General features: G+C 44.0%; 3 protein-coding genes across 4 annotated transcripts; 2 read left to right on the top strand and 1 right to left on the bottom strand.

The window, feature by feature from the left end:
• Positions 1-179: 179 nt before the first annotated feature.
• Positions 180-21,867, bottom strand: lgals3b (lectin, galactoside binding soluble 3b). Of its 2 annotated transcripts, XM_037763031.1 has the most exons (8): positions 21,598-21,867; positions 13,024-13,043; positions 7,023-7,044; positions 3,940-3,985; positions 3,241-3,647; positions 2,777-2,865; positions 1,166-1,334; positions 180-1,016 (listed from the first exon to the last, which is right to left on the bottom strand). In XM_037763031.1, the coding sequence occupies exons 3-8, from the start codon at positions 7,026-7,028 to the stop codon at positions 858-860; spliced, it is 876 nt and encodes a 291-aa protein (XP_037618959.1). In that variant the 5' UTR covers positions 7,029-7,044; positions 13,024-13,043; positions 21,598-21,867; the 3' UTR covers positions 180-857. The 2 variants fall into 2 exon arrangements, with proteins under 2 accessions (XP_037618959.1, XP_037618958.1); XM_037763030.1 differs by lacking the exon at positions 21,598-21,867 and having other exon boundaries at positions 13,024-13,726.
• On the top strand, positions 16,950-17,870 carry LOC119484306 (uncharacterized protein DDB_G0271670-like; the record flags this gene model as incomplete). Its single annotated transcript, XM_037763033.1, has 2 exons — positions 16,950-17,249; positions 17,802-17,870. Coding segments are annotated over 2 exons (369 nt in total), but the record flags the coding sequence as incomplete, so codon positions are not given.
• On the top strand, positions 18,323-18,940 carry LOC119484305 (uncharacterized protein DDB_G0271670; the record flags this gene model as incomplete). Its single annotated transcript, XM_037763032.1, has 1 exon — positions 18,323-18,940. A coding segment is annotated over one exon (618 nt), but the record flags the coding sequence as incomplete, so codon positions are not given.
• Positions 21,868-22,268: the final 401 nt, after the last annotated feature.

The following is a 22,268-nucleotide window of genomic DNA, read 5'->3' as shown; positions in this document are numbered from 1 at the left end:
AAAAACAAAAACAAGATGGAGACGGCCTAAATGCCGAACTCAAAACGTCTGTCCACCAATGGGTGACATCGTGGTGACTACATCCACTTATACAGTCAGAGGTCAAAGGTCAGAGGTCAGAGGTCGAGGTTAGACCCTTCGCTGCGGAGATGATACAAACAGACATAAACTCCAACACATTAAGATGCACCCTTTATTTATTCATTCATATGAGACAAACAGGAAGAACTAGAACAAGAGGATCCACTGAGAACCACCTCTGATAGAAGAACTAGAACAAGAGGATCCACTGAGAACCACCTCTGATAGAAGAACACGTTATGATCACTTTACCAAGAAGCATCCACACATCTAGTCAACATATATCTGGATTCATGAGGATCTATTGTGGATCTACTGATAATCTCCGCTAGATCTCTGGTGGATCCCCAGTAGATCTCTGGTGGATCCCTAACAGATCTCTGGTGGATCCCCAGTAGATCTCTGGTGGATCCCCAGTAGATCTCTGGTGGATCCACAGTAGATCTCTGGTGGATCCCCAGTAGATCTCTGGTGGATCCCTAATAGATCTCTGGTGGATCCACAGTAGATCTCTGGTGGATCCACAGTAGATGTCTGGTGGATCCCCAACAGATCTCTGGTGGATCCACAGTAGATCTCTGGTGGATCCCCAACAGATCTCTGGTGGATCCACAGTAGATCTCTGGTGGATCACCAACAGATCTCTGGTGGATCCACAGTAGATCTCTGGTGGATCCCCAACAGATCTTTGGTGGATCCACAGTAGATCTCTTGTGGATCCCCAACAGATCTCTGGTGGATCCACAGCAGATCTCCTGTGGATCCGGTGATCTGCCTCAGTTTACAGTCTCCATATTGACCGTGGTCAGGGTGAGGTCGTAGCAAACGTTGAGGTTGCAGATGGATCTCAGGTCCCTGACCCGGTGTTGGAACGTCAGCAGGTGATTGTTGTTGACGGCGACCTTATACTCTGAGCTGGAGCACATGATCTTTATCTGCAACAACAAAACCACAAACTCATCATCATCATCATCAACCTGGCCCTTTAACTACACATTATGGTGCATTCAGGGACCCTCCGACACATCGCATTGCTCATTATTAACAATAGATGAGTTTTCTTAGTATTAATCAGATATTTGACCTCAAACGGTTGTCCCTGGACGAAGGGGAAGTTGGACAGCTCTCTCTCCTCCCTCCCCCACTTGGTGTCGATGCAGCTGTTCCTGACTATCACCTTCCTGCCCCCTTCATTGAAGCGAGGGTTGAAGTGGAAGGCCTGGCCTTGAGGTGTGCACAGATCCACCGTGATCCTGAAGAACCATCAGACACCGTCAGGACCAACTGGATCCATCCATCCATCATCCATCCATCCATCCATCCATCAATCATCCATCATCCATCATCCATCATCCATCCATCCATCATCATCCATCCATCATCCATCCATCCATCATCCATCCATCATCCATCCATCCATCCATCCATCATCCATCATCCATCCATCCATCCATCCATCCATCATCCATCCATCCATCCATCATCCATCCATCCATCCATCCATCATCCATCCATCCATCCATCATCCATCCATCATCCATCCATCATCTATCCAGCCATCATCCATCCATCCATCATCCATCCATCCATCCATCATCCATCCATCATCCATCCATCCATCCAGCCATCATCTATCCAGCCATCATCCATCCATCCATCATCCATCCATCATCCATCATCCATCATCGATCCATCCATCCATCCATCCATCCATCCATCCATCATCCATCCATCCATCATCCATCCATCATCCATCCATCCATCATCCATCATCCATCATCCATCCATCCAGCCATCATCTATCCAGCCATCATCCATCCATCCATCCATCCATCATCCATCCATCATCCATCCATCATCCATCCATCATCCATCCATCCATCCATCCATCCATCCATCCATCCATCATCCATCCATCATCCATCCATCATTCATCCATCCATCCTCCATCCATCCATCCATCATCCATCATCCATCCATCATCCATGATCCATCATCCATCCATCATCCATCCATCATCCATCATCCATCCATCCATCATCCATCATCCATCATCCATCCATCATCCATCCATCCATCCATCCATCATCCATCATCCATCCATCCATCCATCCATCATCCATCCATCCATCCATCCATCCATCCATCCATCCATCATCCATCCATCATCCATCCATCCATCCATCCAGCCATCATCTATCCAGCCATTATCCATCCATCCATCATCCATCCATCCATCATCCATCCATCCATCATCCATCCATCCATCCATCATCCAACCATCATCCATCCATCCATCCAGCCATCATCTATCCAGCCATCATCCATCCATCCATCATCCATCCATCCATCATCCATCATCCATCATCGATCCATCCATCCATCCATCCATCCATCCATCCATCATCCATCCATCCATCATCCATCCATCCATCATCCATCCATCATCCATCCATCCATCATCCATCCATCCAGCCATCCATCCATCATCCATCATCCATCCTCCATCCATCATCCATCCATCCATCATCCATCATCCATCCATCATCCATGATCCATCCATCCATCCATCCAGCCATCATCTATCCAGCCATCATCCATCCATCCATCATCCATCCATCCATCCATCCATCCATCCATCCATCCATCCATCCATCATCCATCCATCATCCATCCATCATTCATCCATACTGACTTGTCAGCGTTGGGTTTGATGATTCCAGCGATGGTGATCAGCAGTTTGTCATAAACTCCATTGGGCAACCTCTGACTGTAAGGAACCACCTGTCAACAGGAAACAGCTGTTAACTCCATCCATCCATCCATCATCCATCCATCATCCATCATCCATCATCCATCATCCATCATCCATCATCCATCATCCATCCATCATCCATCATCTATCATCCATCATCCATCCATCCATCATCATCCATCATCCATCCATCATCCATCATCCATCCATCATCCATCATCCATCATCCATCATCCATCCATCATCCATCATCTATCATCCATCATCCATCATCCATCCATCATCCATCATCCATCATCCATCCATCATCCATCATCTATCATCCATCTAATGTTAGCTAACGTTTCTTATTGTTAGCATCCATCCATCATCCATCCAACAGTCCATCTTTCTCTCTGTCTCACCAGACTCTGAGGGGAGGGACTGGGCCAGCCGGGGTGGGTGGGCTGGCTGGGCTGACTGGGCCAGCCGGGCTTGGTGGGCTGGCTGGGCTGACCGGGCTGACCGGGCTGGCTGGGCTGACCGGGCCAGGCAGGCTGGGGGGGCTGGGTGGGCTGACCGGGCCAACTGGGCTGACTGGGCTGGGTGGGCTGGGTGGGCTGACCGGGCCAACTGGGCTGGGTGGGCTGACCGGGCTGACCGGGCCAACTGGGCTGACCGGGCTGACCGGGCTGACCGGGCCAACTGGGCTGGGTGGGCTGACCGGGCTGACCGGGCCAACTGGGCTGGGTGGGCTGACCGGGCTGACCGGGCCAACTGGGCTGGGGGAGTTGGTTGGGTTGGTTGGGCCAGGCACCTATACCTTGACCACCTGTGGGCCAGACGAGTTAGTGGGCTGACCTGATTGGTTCTGTCACTGGGACAGAACCAATCAATAAAACATTTAAACATCAATGTGTTGGGTCAGTAGAGACGGAGCTGTGGGTCTCCATGACGACCTCTAAACCAATCACCACGGAGTATCAGATTGATTTACAAATAAAAAACGGATATGTCATCGGAGGAATATTAAAGAAGTAATCACATAAAGCGTCTTCAGGGAGGGGCTTTAACCGATCAATAATGAAGGAAGAGAGAGAGAGTAATGATGGTGGTGATCGTACCTGGCCAGGTGGGGGTGGATTGTTGGTTGCTGAGAGCGTCGGACAGCTGCAGAGACAGAAAGACATGAAGAGATACAGGAAGTGAGAAACGTCCTCTAACGTCCACCAGATGTGTTAAAGGGACTGTTAGTCAGAATCCTAAATGTGTTGTTAACAGCTTCACCTGTGTCCGTTAAGTCAACTAAAGTCAGCGTCGCTCTACATAGACATGAAGGAGCATCACTCAACACAGTGAGGAGACACACGTCAGCTAAAAGCACAATATCACTCTATATTTCAGCTGCTTGGCAGTAATGTTAGCTGACCAGACCAAGGTCTCTCCATGAATCAATGCTGATCCTAGTGTTGGCTTTTCCCGCCTCAGCCTCCCGACCGCGGCCGGAGGGAACGGGGGAGACGCCGGAGTTTTGGTGGGAGACGATAACGTTTCTCTCTGCGGAGCCCCGTCACTTCACAAGACACGGGAAACCTCTGTTGGTCTGGAGGAGCTGCAGCAGTTATTTCTGCACAAACATCCACTGAACATTCACTAGATATTCTCAGAGCTAAACTAACTCTTCTGCAGTGTGGAGTGAGCAGCATGCACGTGAGAGGTGGAGAGAGAGAGAGAGAAGGAGCGTGGTGTGTGAGTGAAGGCAGGCAGAGGAGCAGAGGAGCAGAGACTCCGGTCCTGGAGACCAAAGCTACGGTCTCCCCCGCGTCCTCCGACCGCGGCCAACACTGTTTAACAGCTTCACTAGATACAACCAAGAGGTTTTGGTGCTTCACTGGAGTTTGTGTTGGAGTCTGAGTCTGAACAGCGGAGACACACGAGAGACCAGGAGACACACGAGAGACCATGAGACACACGACAGACCAGGAGACACACGAGAGACCATGAGACACACGAGAGACCAGGAGACACACGACAGACCAGGAGACACACGAGAGACCATGAGACACCGACCAGCAATGAGTTATACCTGAACAAGTTACTAACAGGAAGTTTATTAACCGACGTCATGATGAGGTCATGGTGTTAACCGAAGGAAAGACTGGAGGCTAACTAACGCTAGCAGTGGGCTAACATTAGCTGGAGGCTAACTAACGCTAGCAGTGGGCTAACATTAGCTGGAGGCTAACGCTAGCAGTGGGCTAACATTAGCTGGAGGCTAACTAACGCTAGCAGTGGGCTAACATTAGCTGGAGGCTAACGCTAGCAGTGGGCTAACATTAGCTGGAGGCTAACTAACGCTAGCAGTGGGCTAACATTAGCTGGAGGCTAACGCTAGCAGTGGGCTAACATTAGCTGGAGGCTAACTAACGCTAGCAGTAGGCTAACATTAGCTGGAGGCTAACTAACGCTAGCAGTGGGCTAACATTAGCTGGAGGCTAACTAACGCTAGCAGTAGGCTAACATTAGCTGGAGGCTAACTAACGCTAGCAGTGGGCTAAAGCTCCTCATCTAAATGTCCTCTTGCTGTGTTGTTGTCTGAATCCAGATCTCACAGACATTAGAGATGAGTAACTGTGATTGGAGGCTCTAGAGGTACGATATCAGAGGAACGTTTCAGAGACGGAGAGAAATGATGCTAATAGATTAGCCTTCTGCTAACAGCTGCTAACCGTGAGCCGTTAGCTGCTGTTAGCAGAAGGCTAAACTATTATCAACCCTTTCTCTCCGTCTCTGAAACGCTTCTCTGATGTCGTCCGACTCTCTTTGTGACTGACTTTACTGAAGGATAGTTAACTAGAGACATGGGGTGTGTTCCAATCCGCATACTTCTGTACTACATACTCATTATTCTGAGTGCATAAGTGCGTTCACACTGGGAAGTACGGCAAATGCAGTGCACTCAAAGTACCCGGATGTTGTACTCAGAGCGGTCAGATGGTTGAGTGAGGAACGCTGGACACTTTACACACTCAACTGTCTCCATCTTGGCTATGTAGCGGAAGGGGCGGAGCCACGACCACTATTCAAACATACGTAGATAACAGAACAAAACATTACGTAAACATAGCGGTGCATCTTCAGCCAACAGGAGGACACATCGTAGGCGACGACGTTGGAAACCTAATTTCCACTTGGCTTTCATTTTTTTCTTCAACAAAGCAGGCAGATATTTTGGCGGGTAGTTGACGGGTAGAACCTGAAGGAGGCAGCAGCGTAACACAAAGGATGCCAGCTGCCGTAAAACCCCGAAGAAGAATATATTTTGGCGGGAAGCGAGCCGCGGTGAAATGTTGTGATCGTCATTTCTGGTCAGTGCGCCACAGAGTATTCCATTTGAGACGATCCTACCCCGTTGAAATTTACGCACTACTCATGTGAGTACAGAGTGCACATAGTGCACTACACTGAAGTGTACTTCAGGAAGTACGTGGATTGGAACACACTCATCGTGTTCAGAGAATTATAAAAAAGTAAATGTGTCCCTGAACGCAGCACGGTGAGCTTCAGTGTGTTTACAGGCTTCAGGGTGTGTTGGTGACTCATCAGGAATGATCAGCATGAAGGTGTTGGTTTAATCCCCCAACACACACACACACACGCACACACACACACATACACACACACACACATACACACACACACACACACACACACACACACACACGCACACACACACACACACACACACACACACACACACACACACACACACACGCATACACACATACACACACACACACACACATACGCACACACACACACACGCGCGCGCACACACACACACACACACACACACGCGCGCGCGCGCACACACACACACGCATACACACACACACACACACACACACACACACACTGGGTCTGTATATATATATATTCAGTTCATTGTTTTGTGTTTAATTTTAAAGAAGCATAGAAACAGCTGGATGGAAACATGAACGTGACTCACTGTCTGAGAGGAAGTAGAGCCATTAGTAATATAATATAATGGTAACTATGGTAACACCGGCCCTCTTCTCTTCAAATGAAGCTTGAAATGACACAATAATAAATAACTAATACAGATGATACATTAGTAAGAATACATGTCACACAGGTACGAACGGTAACATGAAACATGTTCAGGTGAAAGATGAGTCACACTTACGTCCATGTTGATCAGCTGGGATCTGAAACACACAGAAACATGTGAAAGGAACAGCAGAAGAAGAAAACAACGTCAGAGGGTGTGGAGGGCGAGTCCCCACACGAACAACAGAAGAAGAAAAACAGGAATGTGGCAATAGAACTGGCCCGAGGGCCTGGAACACTAACCGGGCCGAGGGCCTGGAACACTAGAGGAGAACCGGGCCGAGGCTGATGAACGGTTCTCCAGATATGTGAAGGACACACAGACACAGTCAGCTGGAGGCTGGCTACTAGCTTAGCTAGCTTAGCTCGCTACGCTACGCTGTCATGCAACAAAGAACATGAGGTGAACAAAGTCGCCTCATCTGGTGATAGCACGGTGATTCATCTGGTGATAGCACGGTGATTCATCTGGTGATAGCACGGTGATTCATCTGGTGATAGCACGGTGATTCATCTGGTGATAGCACGGTGATTCATCTGGTGATAGCACGGTGATTCATCTGGTGATAGCACGGTGATTCATCTGGTGATAGCACGGTGATTCATCTGGTGATAGCACGGTGATTCATCTGGTGATAGCACGGTGATTCATCTGGTGATAGCACGGTGCCTCATCTGGTGATAGCACGGTGCCTCATCTGGTGATAGCACGGTGATTCATCTGGTGATAGCACGGTGATTCATCTGGTGATAGCATGGTGCCTCATCTGGTGATAGCACGGTGATTCATCTGGTGATAGCACGGTGATTCATCTGGTGATAGCACGGTGATTCATCTGGTGATAGCATGGTGCTTCATCTGGTGATAGCACGGTGATTCATCTGGTGATAGCACGGTGCTTCATCTGGTGATAGCACGGTGCTTCATCTGGTGATAGCACGGTGATTCATCTGGTGATAGCACGGTGATTCATCTGGTGATAGCACGGAGCTTCATCTGGTGATAGCACGGTGCTTCATCTGGTGATAGCACGGTGCCTCATCTGGTGATAGCACGGTGATTCATCTGGTGATAGCACGGTGCTTCATCTGGTGATAGCATGGTGCCTCATCTGGTGATAGCACGGTGATTCATCTGGTGATAGCACGGTGCTTCATCTGGTGATAGCACGGTGCCTCATCTGGTGATAGCACGGTGATTCATCTGGTGATAGCACGGTGCTTCATCTGGTGATAGCACGGTGCTTCATCTGGTGATAGCACGGTGCTTCATCTGGTGATAGCACGGTGCTTCATCTGGTGATAGCACGGTGCTTCATCTGGTGATAGCACGGTGCTTCATCTGGTGATAGCACGGTGCTTCATCTGGTGATAGCACGGTGCTTCATCTGGTGATAGCACGGTGCTTCATCTGGTGATAGCACGGTGATTCATCTGGTGATAGCACGGTGCTTCATCTGGTGATAGCACGGTGCTTCATCTGGTGATAGCACGGTGCTTCATCTGGTGAGACCAGACTGTGAGGATGAAGCATTAAGTTGTTACTCATTTAGCGACTGGCTACTTAGCTAGCTTAGCTTGCTAATTCCACCATGCTACAGGAAATGAGTCCAACAGAGGACAGAGGACAGCGCCGGGTCACGGTCCCTCTGCCTCACTCCTCGCCGCTAGGAGACGACTTTACCGGGAGGAGAGCAGGCGTTAGCTAGCTAGCTAATCAGTCTCGCTAACTAGCGTTAGTTTGGTATTAGTACTTTTACTATAACAGAGTATTTAACTGTGTAGTATTAGTACTTTTACTATAACAGAGTATTTAACTGTGTAGTATTAGTACTTTTACTATAACAGAGTATTTAACTGTGTAGTATTAGTACTTTTACTATAACAGAGTATTTAACTGTGTAGTATTAGTACTTTTACTATAACAGAGTATTTAACTGTGTAGTACTTAGTACTTTTACTATAACAGAGTATTTAACTGTGTAGTATTAGTACTTTTACTATAACAGAGTATTTAACTGTGTAGTACTAGTACTTTTACTATAACAGAGTATTTAACTGTGTAGTATTAGTACTTTTACTATAACAGAGTATTTAACTGTGTAGTACTAGTACTTTTACTATAACAGAGTATTTAACTGTGTAGTATTAGTACTTTTACTATAACAGAGTATTTAACTGTGTAGTATTAGTACTTTTACTATAACAGAGTATTTAACTGTGTAGTATTAGTACTTTTACTATAACAGAGTATTTAACTGTGTAGTATTAGTACTTTTACTATAACAGAGTATTTAACTGTGTAGTATTAGTACTTTTACTATAACAGAGTATTTAACTGTGTAGTATTAGTACTTTTACTATAACAGAGTATTTAACTGTGTAGTATTAGTACTTTTACTATAACAGAGTATTTAACTGTGTAGTATTAGTACTTTTACTATAACAGAGTATTTAACTGTGTAGTACTAGTACTTTTACTATAACAGAGTATTTAACTGTGTAGTATTAGTACTTTTACTATAACAGAGTATTTAACTGTGTAGTACTAGTACTTTTACTATAACAGAGTATTTAACTGTGTAGTATTAGTACTTTTACTATAACAGAGTATTTAACTGTGTAGTATTAGTACTTTTACTATAACAGAGTATTTAACTGTGTAGTACTAGTACTTTTACTATAACAGAGTATTTAACTGTGTAGTATTAGTACTTTTACTATAACAGAGTATTTAACTGTGTAGTATTAGTACTTTTACTATAACAGAGTATTTAACTGTGTAGTATTAGTACTTTTACTATAACAGAGTATTTAACTGTGTAGTATTAGTACTTTTACTATAACAGTTACTTTTACTTACTATACAGTATTTAACTGTGTAGTATTAGTACTTTTACTATAACAGAGTATTTAACTGTGTAGTACTAGTACTTTTACTATAACAGAGTATTTAACTGTGTAGTATTAGTACTTTTACTATAACAGAGTATTTAACTGTGTAGTACTAGTACTTTTACTATAACAGAGTATTTAACTGTGTAGTATTAGTACTTTTACTATAACAGAGTATTTAACTGTGTAGTATTAGTACTTTACTATAACAGAGTATTTAACTGTGTAGTACTAGTACTTTTACTATAACAGAGTATTTAACTGTGTAGTATTAGTACTTTTACTATAACAGAGTATTTAACTGTGTAGTACTAGTACTTTTACTATAACAGAGTATTTAACTGTGTAGTATTAGTACTTTTACTATAACAGAGTATTTAACTGTGTAGTACTAGTACTTTTACTATAACAGAGTATTTAACTGTGTAGTATTAGTACTTTTACTATAACAGAGTATTTAACTGTGTAGTATTAGTACTTTTACTATAACAGAGTATTTAACTGTGTAGTATTAGTACTTTTACTATAACAGTATTTAACTGTGTAGTATTAGTACTTTTACTATAACAGAGTATTTAACTGTGTAGTACTAGTACTTTTACTATAACAGAGTATTTAACTGTGTAGTATTAGTACTTTTACTATAACAGAGTATTTAACTGTGTAGTACTAGTACTTTTACTATAACAGAGTATTTAACTGTGTAGTATTAGTACTTTTACTATAACAGAGTATTTAAACTGTGTAGTATTAGTACTTTTACTATAACAGAGTATTTAACTGTGTAGTACTAGTACTTTTACTATAACAGAGTATTTAACTGTGTAGTATTAGTACTTTTACTATAACAGAGTATTTAACTGTGTAGTACTAGTACTTTTACTATAACAGAGTATTTAACTGTGTAGTATTAGTACTTTTACTATAACAGAGTATTTAACTGTGTAGTATTAGTACTTTTACTATAACAGAGTATTTAACTGTGTAGTACTAGTACTTTTACTATAACAGAGTATTTAACTGTGTAGTATTAGTACTTTTACTATAACAGAGTATTTAACTGTGTAGTATTAGTACTTTTACTATAACAGAGTATTTAACTGTGTAGTATTAGTACTTTTACTATAACAGAGTATTTAACTGTGTAGTACTAGTACTTTTACTATAACAGAGTATTTAACTGTGTAGTATTAGTACTTTTACTATAACAGAGTATTTAACTGTGTAGTATTAGTACTTTTACTATAACAGAGTATTTAACTGTGTAGTATTAGTACTTTTACTATAACAGAGTATTTAACTGTGTAGTATTAGTACTTTTACTATAACAGAGTATTTAACTGTGTAGTATTAGTACTTTTACTATAACAGTATTTAACTGTGTAGTATTAGTACTTTTACTATAACAGAGTATTTAACTGTGTAGTACTAGTACTTTTACTATAACAGAGTATTTAACTGTGTAGTATTAGTACTTTTACTATAACAGAGTATTTAACTGTGTAGTACTAGTACTTTTACTATAACAGAGTATTTAACTGTGTAGTATTAGTACTTTTACTATAACAGAGTATTTAACTGTGTAGTATTAGTACTTTTACTATAACAGAGTATTTAACTGTGTAGTATTAGTACTTTTACTATAACAGAGTATTTAACTGTGTAGTACTAGTACTTTTACTATAACAGAGTATTTAACTGTGTAGTATTAGTACTTTTACTATAACAGTATTTAACTGTGTAGTATTAGTACTTTTACTATAACAGAGTATTTAACTGTGTAGTATTAGTACTTTTACTATAACAGAGTATTTAACTGTGTAGTATTAGTACTTTTACTATAACAGAGTATTTAACTGTGTAGTACTAGTACTTTTACTATAACAGTATTTAACTGTGTAGTATTAGTACTTTTACTATAAGAGTATTTAACTGTGTAGTATTAGTACTTTTACTATAACAGAGTATTTAACTGTGTAGTATTAGTACTTTTACTATAACAGAGTATTTAACTGTGTAGTATTAGTACTTTTACTATAACAGAGTATTTAACTGTGTAGTATTAGTACTTTGTGTTATCAAACAGCCTCCAGCAGTAACTACACACATCAGGTGATACACAGAACTGTGTACTCTGTGTACTCTGTGTACTCTGTGTAAACAGCCAGTAAACAGAGTTCTTATTCCAGATATCTATAACCTCACGGGGACTAGTCTCAGTGAGGTTATAGATATCTGTGACTAGTCTCAGTGAGGTTATAGATATCTGTGACTAGTCTCAGTGAGGTTATAGATATCTGGGACTAGTCCCCGTGAGGTTATAGATATCTGGGACTAGTCTCAGTGAGGTTATAGATATCTGGGACTAGTCTCAGTGAGGTTATAGATATCTGGGACTAGTCCCCGTGAGGTTATAGATATCTGGGACTAGTCCCAGTGAGGTTATAGATATCTGTGACTAGTCTCAGTGAGGTTATAGATATCTGGGACTAGTCCCCGTGAGGTTATAGATATCTGTGACTAGTCTCAGTGAGGTTATAGATATCTGGGACTAGTCTCAGTGAGGTTATAGATATCTGGGACTAGTCTCAGTGAGGTTATAGATATCTGGGACTAGTCTCAGTGAGGTTATAGATATCTGGGACTAGTCTCAGTGAGGTTATAGATATCTGGGACTAGTCCCCGTGAGGTTATAGATATCTGGGACTAGTCCCAGTGAGGTTATAGATATCTGTGACTAGTCTCAGTGAGGTTATAGATATCTGGGACTAGTCTCAGTGAGGTTATAGATATCTGTGACTAGTCTCAGTGAGGTTATAGATATCTGGGACTAGTCTCAGTGAGGTTATAGATATCTGGGACTAGTCTCAGTGAGGTTATAGATATCTGTGACTAGTCTCAGTGAGGTTATAGATATCTGGGACTAGTCTCAGTGAGGTTATAGATATCTGGGACTAGTCCCCGTGAGGTTATAGATATCTGCTTTCTGTCTCTCACTAAAGACTCGTCTGTCCAACGAGTCTTTTTCTGTCTTCAGGAACTTCACAGAAATCAAATAAAACAGAAAACATGTTTGTTTAGTTTCAGGAGAAGAGGAAGAGGAGGATGAAGGACAGAGAGCAGTAGAGGAGGAAGAGGAGGATGAAGGACAGAGAGCAGTAGAGCAGTAGAGCAGGACGTACCTGAGAGGTTCCTCCGAGAGCTGCAGACACAAAGTGACCAGGTGAGAAACAGGAGACAGTTTAACCCTCTGAGGAGCCACGCCCTGCTACACACATCTACAACACACACACACACACACATAGACACACCCTGCTCACACATGCAGACCACACCCACCACCACACACACACTGAGTCACACACACACTCCACTGGGTGTGAGCTTGTCTCAGTGTGTGTGTGTGTGTGTGTGTGTGTGAACACAGTAACAGGAACACTTGAGATCAAACTGGGTTATTGATGGATTATTGGATTACTATTATTATTATTATTATTATTATTATGTGTTGCCATGGAAACTACAGAGCAGATTCAACCCTCCTGTTTCCCAGCAGGCATTGCTGCTGAATGCTGACTCAGCGTTTAACCCTTTAACTCCTCCTGCATAACTTCAGCTACAGACACCGTTCAGCCGTCTACACATTGAGCTCTTTAGGACATCAGTGATGAATCTATGTTTAAAGGTCCCATATTATAAAAAGTGTGATTTTCATGTCTTTTATATTATAAAGCAGCTTTAAGTGTTTTATATAAATACTGTGAAAGTATGAAAACGCTCAATATATACGTAGAAATACACATATAAAGAAATACTCGTATCCAGGAACAAGCCGTCAGGATTTCTGTCCATTTGTGATGTCACAAATATACAATATGTAGATCATCACACGGTTTTAAACGTAAACATTCTAAATGTGTCCCAGTTTATTTCCTGTTGCAGTGGATGTGAATAACATCAGCTGACAGGAAGTACACATGGACCCAAACTGTTGCCTAGCAACGCAATTCTGTTGAAATGCACTAAAACGGAGCACACACACACACACATAAACACACACAAACAAACACACAAACACACACACAAACACACAAACAAACACACACATAAACACACAAACAAACAAACACACAAACAAACAAACACACACATAAACACACACACACAAACAAACACACACACAAACACACACATAAACACACACATAAACACACTCTGTCTGTGTGATCATGAGTCACCAGTGAATCGTTTGTGTGTGTGTGCGTGTGTGTGTGCGTGTGTGTGTGTGTGCAGACAGGGTGTGGTTGTGTGTGTGGTTGTGTGTGTGTTTGTGTGTGTGTGCGTGTGTGTGTGTGTGTGTGTGCAGACAGGGTGTGGTTGTGTGTGTGGTTGTGTGTGTGTTTGTGTGTGTGTGCGTGTGTGTGTGTGTGCAGACAGGGTGTGGTTGTGTGTGTGGTTGTGTGTGTGTTTGTGTGTGTGTGCGTGTGTGTGTGTGTGCAGACAGGGTGTGGTTGTGTGTGTGGTTGTGTGTGTGTTTGTGTGTGTGTGTGTGTGTGTGTGTGCAGACAGGGTGTGGTTGTGTGTGTGGTTGTGTGTGTGTTTGTGTGTGTGTGTGTGTGTGTGTGTGCAGACAGGGTGTGGTTGTGTAGTCTGGTTCCTGGTGTGTAGCTTATTGTGTTCTTCTGCCCTCTGCTGGACAAACTATCATCTACCAGCATGTCCTCAACCTATTACAGTTTTTCTTGATTGTTTACACACATTTTCTGAAAGCATGCCTCATACTCTCAGAACTCTACACACAAATCAAAAAACACACACACAATGGGCAAAACCCCTCAATTCTCCTGCAAAATGAAACTTTACATTCAAAACAATGTTATTTCTTCTCAAAATGGTATTTTGTTTTCAAATGACACACACACACCATCATATGAATAGACATTTATAAGAACCAGTTGAACACTGATGTGCTCAATGTAAAACACTATGATGAATGGAAAACACTTCTTCTCCATTCATCATAATGACTTAGGCCTTTTTTTTGTTCAGTGTTACACTTACTACAGACAGTACATACATAAGTGTGTTGTAAAATATTTTAGAATATTGTTTTTATACTCAGAACACACAAATACACGGTAACAAATATATTTTATTTTCCCCACAAAAACAATGTACACAGTGAACATCCCAACCAACACAGAGTTGCACATACAGTGGTCTACATACAAAACAACAGAAGAATTTACTGTATACAGTTACAGTAAAAAAAACTATGCTGCATCCTCTCTTCTGTTTCGGTCTGGCCACAGCACCTCATCCACATCACAAGCAATGTTTGCCCTGGCCAAGCAGCGGGGGAAATATCGCTTAGCATGTCGAATCCAGCCATGAAAAGCATCAACTGATTGCTAATTGTAACACTGTGTGACAGGTGTTTGCCCATGTGATGAGTCAGTGTGCATAGTAGGGCAATTGTCTTTAGAATTTTGAATGACAGTGTGTTCCTTGTGAAAACGAGATTTTCTTCATGAAAATTGTGCCAAATGCAGAGAATTGTGTGTAGTGTTTTGAAAAAAGTGTGTTTTAGAACTGCAATTTGAGTGTAAAGCAGGAATTGTGCTTGTAGTTTAGCAGAATTGGTTCAGGGGGTTGGTGCATGAGTTACATGTTGTGGTCATTGTGTGTCAAGTACCAGTATTTGTGTGTAAACAATTGAGAAAAACTGTAATAATAATAATACTAATAACATTTATAATAATGATAATAAAATTAATATTATTATCATTAATATTAATATTAATGATAATAATAATAATAATATATACTTATTACTATTATTAATAATATTAACATCAATATTGATATAGTGTGTGTTCAGGATAACAACAGAATGTAACAATAAAGCTCTTCTCATCCTGAGAGGATCCTAAACCAGACCTGATCCCCCCAGGTTCTCTCACTCAACCAGGTCTCTGACCCCCTAACAGACCTGTTAGCTCTTCATCAGGTCTCTGACCCCCTAACAGACCTGTTAGCTCTTCATCAGGTCTCTGGTCCCCCTAACAGACCTGTTAGCTCCCCATCAGGTCTCTGACCCCCTAACAGACCTGTTAGCTCTTCATCAGGTCTCTGGTCCCCCTAACAGACCTGTTAGCTCCCCATCAGGTCTCTGGTCCCCCTAACAGACCTGTTAGCTCTTCATCAGGTCTCTGGTCCCCCTAACAGACCTGTTAGCTCCCCATCAGGTCTCTGACCCCCTAACAGACCTGTTAGCTCTTCATCAGGTCTCTGGTCCCCCTAACAGACCTGTTAGCTCCCCATCAGGTCTCTGGTCCCCCTAACAGACCTGTTAGCTCCCCATCAGGTCTCTGGTCCCCCTAACAGACCTGTTAGCTCCCCATCAGGTCTCTGGTCCCCCTAACAGACCTGTTAGCTCTTCATCAGGTCTCTGGTCCCCCTAACAGACCTGTTAGCTCTATGAACCCTCCAATCTGGATCCAGACCTCACCACAGAGACCAACGACCTCCTCATCACTCATCACAGCTGATTCTGGTCACATCTCCATCCTCCTCTTCATCCTCCTCCTCCTCCTCCTCTTCATCCTCCTCCTCCTCCTCTTCTTCATCCTCCTCTTCTTCATCCTCCTCCTCCTCCTCCTCATCCTCCTCTTCATCCTCCTCCTCCTCTTCCTCCTCCTCCTCTTCATCCTCCTCCTCCTCTTCATCCTCCTCCTCCTCCTCTTCTTCATCCTCCTCTTCTTCATCCTCCTCCTCCTCCTCTTCTTCATCCTCTTCATCCTCCTCCTCCTCCTCTTCTTCATCCTCCTCTTCTTCATCCTCCTCCTCCTCTTCATCCTCCTCCTCCTCCTCTTCTTCATCCTCCTCCTCCTCTTCATCCTCCTCCTCCTCCTCTTCTTCATCCTCCTCTTCTTCATCCTCCTCCTCCTCCTCCTCTTCATCCTCCTCCTCCTCATCCTCCTCTTCATCCTCCTCCTCCTCTTCCTCCTCCTCCTCTTCATCCTCCTCCTCCTCTTCATCCTCCTCCTCCTCCTCCTCCTCTTCTTCATCCTCCTCTTCTTCATCCTCCTTCTCCTCCTCCTCATCCTCTTCATCCTCCTCCTCCTCTTCTTCATCCTCCTCTTCTTCATCCTCCTCCTCCTCATCCTCCTCCTCCTCCTCCTTCTCCTCTTCTTCATCCTCCTCCTCTTCATCCTCCTCCTCCTTCTCCTCTTCTTCATCCTCCTCCTCCTCCTCCTCCTCCTCCTCTTCATCCTCCTCCTCATCCTCTTCTTCATCCTCCTCCTCCTCATCCTCCTCTTCATCCTCCTCCTCCTCCTCCTCCTCCTCCTCCTCCTCCTCTTCTTCATCCTCCTCTTCTTCATCCTCCTCCTCCTCCTCATCCTCTTCATCCTCCTCCTCCTCTTCATCCTCCTCTTCTTCATCCTCCTCCTCCTCCTCTTCATCCTCCTCCTCCTCCTCCTCTTCATCCTCCTCCTCCTCCTCCTCCTCCTCCTCCTCTTCTTCATCCTCCTCTTCTTCATCCTCCTCCTCCTCCTCCTCCTCATCCTCTTCATCCTCCTCCTCCTCTTCTTCATCCTCCTCTTCTTCATCCTCCTCCTCCTCCTCTTCATCCTCCTCCTCCTCCTCCTCCTCCTCCTCCTCTTCTTCATCCTCCTCTTCTTCATCCTCCTCCTCCTCCTCCTCCTCATCCTCTTCATCCTCCTCCTCCTCTTCTTCATCCTCCTCCTCCTCATCCTCCTCCTCCTTCTCCTCTTCTTCATCCTCCTCCTCCTCCTCCTCCTCATCCTCCTCTTCATCCTCCTCCTCCTCTTCCTCCTCCTCCTCTTCATCCTCCTCCTCCTCCTCCTCTTCATCCTCCTCCTCCTCCTCTTCTTCATCCTCCTCTTCTTCATCCTCCTCCTCCTCCTCCTCCTCCTCCTCCTCCTCCTCTTCATCCTCCTCCTCATCCTCTTCTTCATCCTCCTCCTCCTCATCCTCCTCTTCATCCTCCTCCTCTACCTCCTCCTCCTCCTCCTCCTCCTCTTCATCCTCCTCCTCTTCCTCCTCCTCATCCTCCTCTTCATCCTCCTCCTCCTCTTCCTCCTCCTCCTCTTCATCCTCCTCCTCCTCATCCTCCTCTTCATCCTCATCCTCCTCCTCCTCCTCCTCCTCATCCTCTTCTTCATCCTCCTCCTCCTCCTCATGTTCCTCTTCATCCTCCTCCTCCTCTTCATCCTCCTCCTCCTCCTCCTCTTCCTCCTCATCCTCCTCTTCATCCTCCTCCTCCTCCTCATCCTCCTCTTCATCCTCCTCCTCCTCTTCCTCCTCCTCCTCCTCCTCATCCTCTTCTCCTCCTCCTCCTCCTCCTTCTCCTCTTCTTCATCCTCCTCCTCATCCTCCTCTTCATCCTCCTCCTCCTCCTCCTCCTCCTCCTCCTTCTCCTCCTCCTCCTCCTCCTCTTCTTCATCCTCCTCCTCCTCCTCCTCCTCTTCTTCATCCTCCTCCTCCTCATCCTCCTCTTCATCCTCCTCCTCTTCTTCATCCTCCTCCTCCTCTTCCTCCTCCTCATCCTCCTCTTCATCCTCCTCCTCATCCTCTTCTTCATCCTCCTCCTCCTCATCCTCCTCTTCATCCTCCTCCTCTACCTCCTCCTCCTCCTCCTCCTCCTCCTCTTCATCCTCCTCCTCCTCATCCTCCTCTTCATCCTCCTCTTCCTCCTCCTCCTCATCCTCTTCTTCATCCTCCTCCTCCTCCTCCTCCTCTTCATCCTCCTCCTCCTCTTCATCCTCCTCCTCCTCCTCCTCCTCCTCCTCTTCATCCTCCTCCTCCTCCTCCTCATCCTCCTCGTCCTCCTCCTCATCCTCCTCCTCCTCCTCCTCCTCCTCTTCTTCATCCTCCTCCTCCTCATCCTCGTCTTCCTCCTCCTCCTCCTCATCCTCTTCCTCCTCCTCCTCCTCCTCCTCGTCTTCCTCCTCCTCCTCCTCCTCCTCCTCCTCCTCCTCCTCCTCCTCTTCTTCATCCTCCTCCTCCTCCTCCTCATCCTCCTCCTCCTCCTCCTCTTCCTCATCCTCCTCCACCGCCTCTCTGACCACCTAGGACTCAGCGGAACAGCTGTCTCCTGGTTTCTGGTCCATCTCTCCAACAGAAACCAGTTCATCACCCTCAGTGACTCCAGCTCCCCCCCCCTAACCAACCAAAATTGTGCCTCAAGGTTCTGTGTTTGGACCCCTCCTCTTCATCATCTACATGCTCCCCCTCGGTCACATTATCCACCACCATGGTCTCAGTTTCCACCCCTACGCCGACGACATTCCGCTCTACCTCAGCACCAAGCCATCCCACCCCGGTCCATCCCCCCCGGTCCATCCCCCCCCGGTCCATCCCACCCCAGTCCATCCCCCCCCGGTCCATCCCACCCAAGTCCATCCCCCCCCCCCCGGCCCCTACTCAACTGCCTGCATGAAAACATGATGATGTCATCAAACCTTCTCAACCTCAACAGCAGCTAAACAGAGCTCAGGGTTGTGGCCCCTAAGGCACTGCTCTCCTCCTGGACCTGGATGTCTCCTCCTACCCTTCCTCTGAGGTCCTCCACCTCTAGGCGTCATCCTGGACTCCACCCTCTCATTTCACTCACACATCAAATCCACCACTAAATCTACCACCTCAAAGACATCTCCCGCCTCTGGCCATCCATCACCCTCCGACTCCGTGGAAGAGACCCTCATCCACTCCTTCATCACCGCACACTACTGGAACGGAGTCCTGTACGGGGGGTGTACACACACACACACACACACACACACACACTCTAGCAGCAGTAAACAGTGTGTGTGTTCATCCTGCAGCATTTATAGGTACATTTACACTAGTACACATCTGGGGGTTGTGCTGCTGCAGAAATACTGAGAACACCTGGATGAGCTTCTCATATGATGAATATATGTATATATATATATATACAGAGTATATACTGTATACTGTATATGGTAAATAGAGTATATACTGTATAGAGTAAATACTGTATAGAGTAAATACTGTATAGAGTAAATAGAGTATATACTGTATAGAGTATATACTGTATAGAGTAAATAGAGTATATACTGTATAGAGTATATACTGTATAGAGTAAATACTGTATAGAGTAAATAGAGTATATACTGTATAGAGTAAATACTGTATAGAGTAAATAGAGTATATACTGTATAGAGTATATACTGTATAGAGTAAATAGAGTATATACTGTATAGAGTATATACTGTATAGAGTAAATACTGTATAGAGTAAATAGAGTATATACTGTATAGAGTATATACTGTATAGAGTAAATACTGTATAGAGTAAATAGAGTATATACTGTATAGAGTAAATAGAGTATATACTGTAGAGAGTAAATAGAGTATATACTGTATAGAGTAAATAGAGTATATACTGTAGAGAGTAAATAGAGTATATACTGTAGAGAGTATATACTGTATAGAGTAAATACTGTATAGAGTAAATAGAGTATATACTGTATAGAGTATATACTGTATAGAGTAAATACTGTATAGAGTAAATAGAGTATATACTGTATAGAGTAAATAGAGTATATACTGTAGAGAGTAAATAGAGTATATACTGTAGAGTATAGAGTGATGTAGCTGAAGGGACCAGAGACCGTGAGGCTGGATGCTGTCAGTGTGTCCTCTAGTAGTAAAACATGTTTTATTGGCAGCAGAGAGCCATAAAATCAGTGTGTGTGTGTGTGTGTGTGTGTGTGTGTGTGTGTGTGTGTGTGTGTGTGTAGTAAAATGAGCTCAGCATCTTAAAATGCAAATGAGGAAAAACACATTTTAGCCGCAGGAGACAGAAGAGACAGGATACACTCTCTATGTAGCTACTATGTAGTATACATAGGCTAATATGTAGTATACACGTAGCTACTATGTAGTATACACGTAGCTACTATGTAGTATACATAGGCTAATATGTAGTATACACGTAGCTACTATGTAGTATATACGTAGCTACTATGTAGTATATACGTAGCTACTATGTAGTATACATAGGCTAATATGTAGTATACACGTAGCTACTATGTAGTATATACGTAGCTACTATGTAGTATACACGTAGCTACTTTGTAGTATACATAGGCTAATATGTAGTATACACGTAGCTACTATGTAGTATACACATAGCTACTATGTAGTATACACGTAGCTACTATGTAGTATACATAGGCTAATATGTAGTATACACGTAGCTACTATGTAGTATATACGTAGCTACTATGTAGTATACACGTAGCTACTATGTAGTATACATAGGCTAATATGTAGTATACACGTAGCTACTATGTAGTATACACGTAGCTACTATGTAGTATACATAGGCTAATATGTAGTATACACGTAGCTACTATGTAGTATATACATAGGCTCCTATGTAGTATAGGCCTATATACTGTATGTAGCACCGTAGGCTGGTCAGTTGATGTGTGAACATAATGCTTCATGAATTTCGGGGAAGAATCAGACATGGGCTGAGCTGTCATTAACCAGCTGATGGTGCAGAGTGCATTCTGGGATACGGAGGACTAAAGGATCACAGGTTGGGTCATACAGAGACTTAGACTCTGCTCACCACACCTGCAGCTCATTAATATTCATGAAGAGGTTTTAATAGTTAAATAAAGGTTATATACTGTATATATATATATATATATATATATATATGTAAGCAGAGAGTGATGGTTTGTTCTCACTTACTCACTGTTTCCAGAGCTTTGAGCTACACCTCATGGGCTTCCTCGGTTGTCATGGAGACAGCTCCCTCGTGATCACATGACCTAAGTGTGTAAATTCAGTCAGGAGACACAGACAGCAGTTATGACCTGTCATCACAACACATCCAATACGTGATTTCACTACGGAGGTTTGGTTTGGTGCTCCGCCCCGCCCCGTCAGAGTGCTCTGATCTCCTCAACTGATGCTTTCATCAGTTATTGATGGATTAACCCTTTAAACACTAACCCTCCTCATCTTCATCACTCCTCCTCCTCCTCCTCCTCTCCTCCTGCTCCTCCTGCTCCTCCTATTCATCACTCCTCCTCCTCTCTCCTGCTCCTCCTCTTCATCACTCCTCCTCCTCCTCATCACTCCTCCTCCTCTTCATCACTCCCCCTCCTCCTCCTCTTCATCACTCCTCCTCCTCTCTCCCCCTGCTCCTCCTCCTCCAGCAGCTGTGTGTCTGTTAACATGTCTGAACATGTCTGACCCTCTGAGTGACCTCTGACCTCCTGCTCCTATGAGACTCCCTGAGGCCTGATGAGAGAAGAAGAAAAGAAGAAGAAGAAGAAGAAGAGTCTGGATGTTAGCTCTGTGGATGCTAATAGATGCTAATGTCTGTCTGTCTGTCTGACACATGTCAACTATTATGG

Source organism: Sebastes umbrosus, unplaced genomic scaffold, assembly GCF_015220745.1.
Source record: "Sebastes umbrosus isolate fSebUmb1 unplaced genomic scaffold, fSebUmb1.pri scaffold_141_arrow_ctg1, whole genome shotgun sequence".
NCBI lineage: Eukaryota > Metazoa > Chordata > Actinopteri > Perciformes > Sebastidae > Sebastes > Sebastes umbrosus.
Note: the sequence above shows the minus strand (reverse complement) of the source record. Positions and strands in the feature narration are given on the sequence as shown.

Coding starts and splice junctions, on each gene's coding strand:
- lgals3b (XM_037763031.1), bottom strand. Junction 1,335..2,776: donor ATCAAACCCAACGCTGACAA/GTCAGTATGGAT, acceptor ATGGTTCTTCAG/GATCACGGTGGATCTGTGCA. Junction 1,017..1,165: donor TCCAGGGACAACCGTTTGAG/GTCAAATATCTG, acceptor TTGTTGTTGCAG/ATAAAGATCATGTGCTCCAG.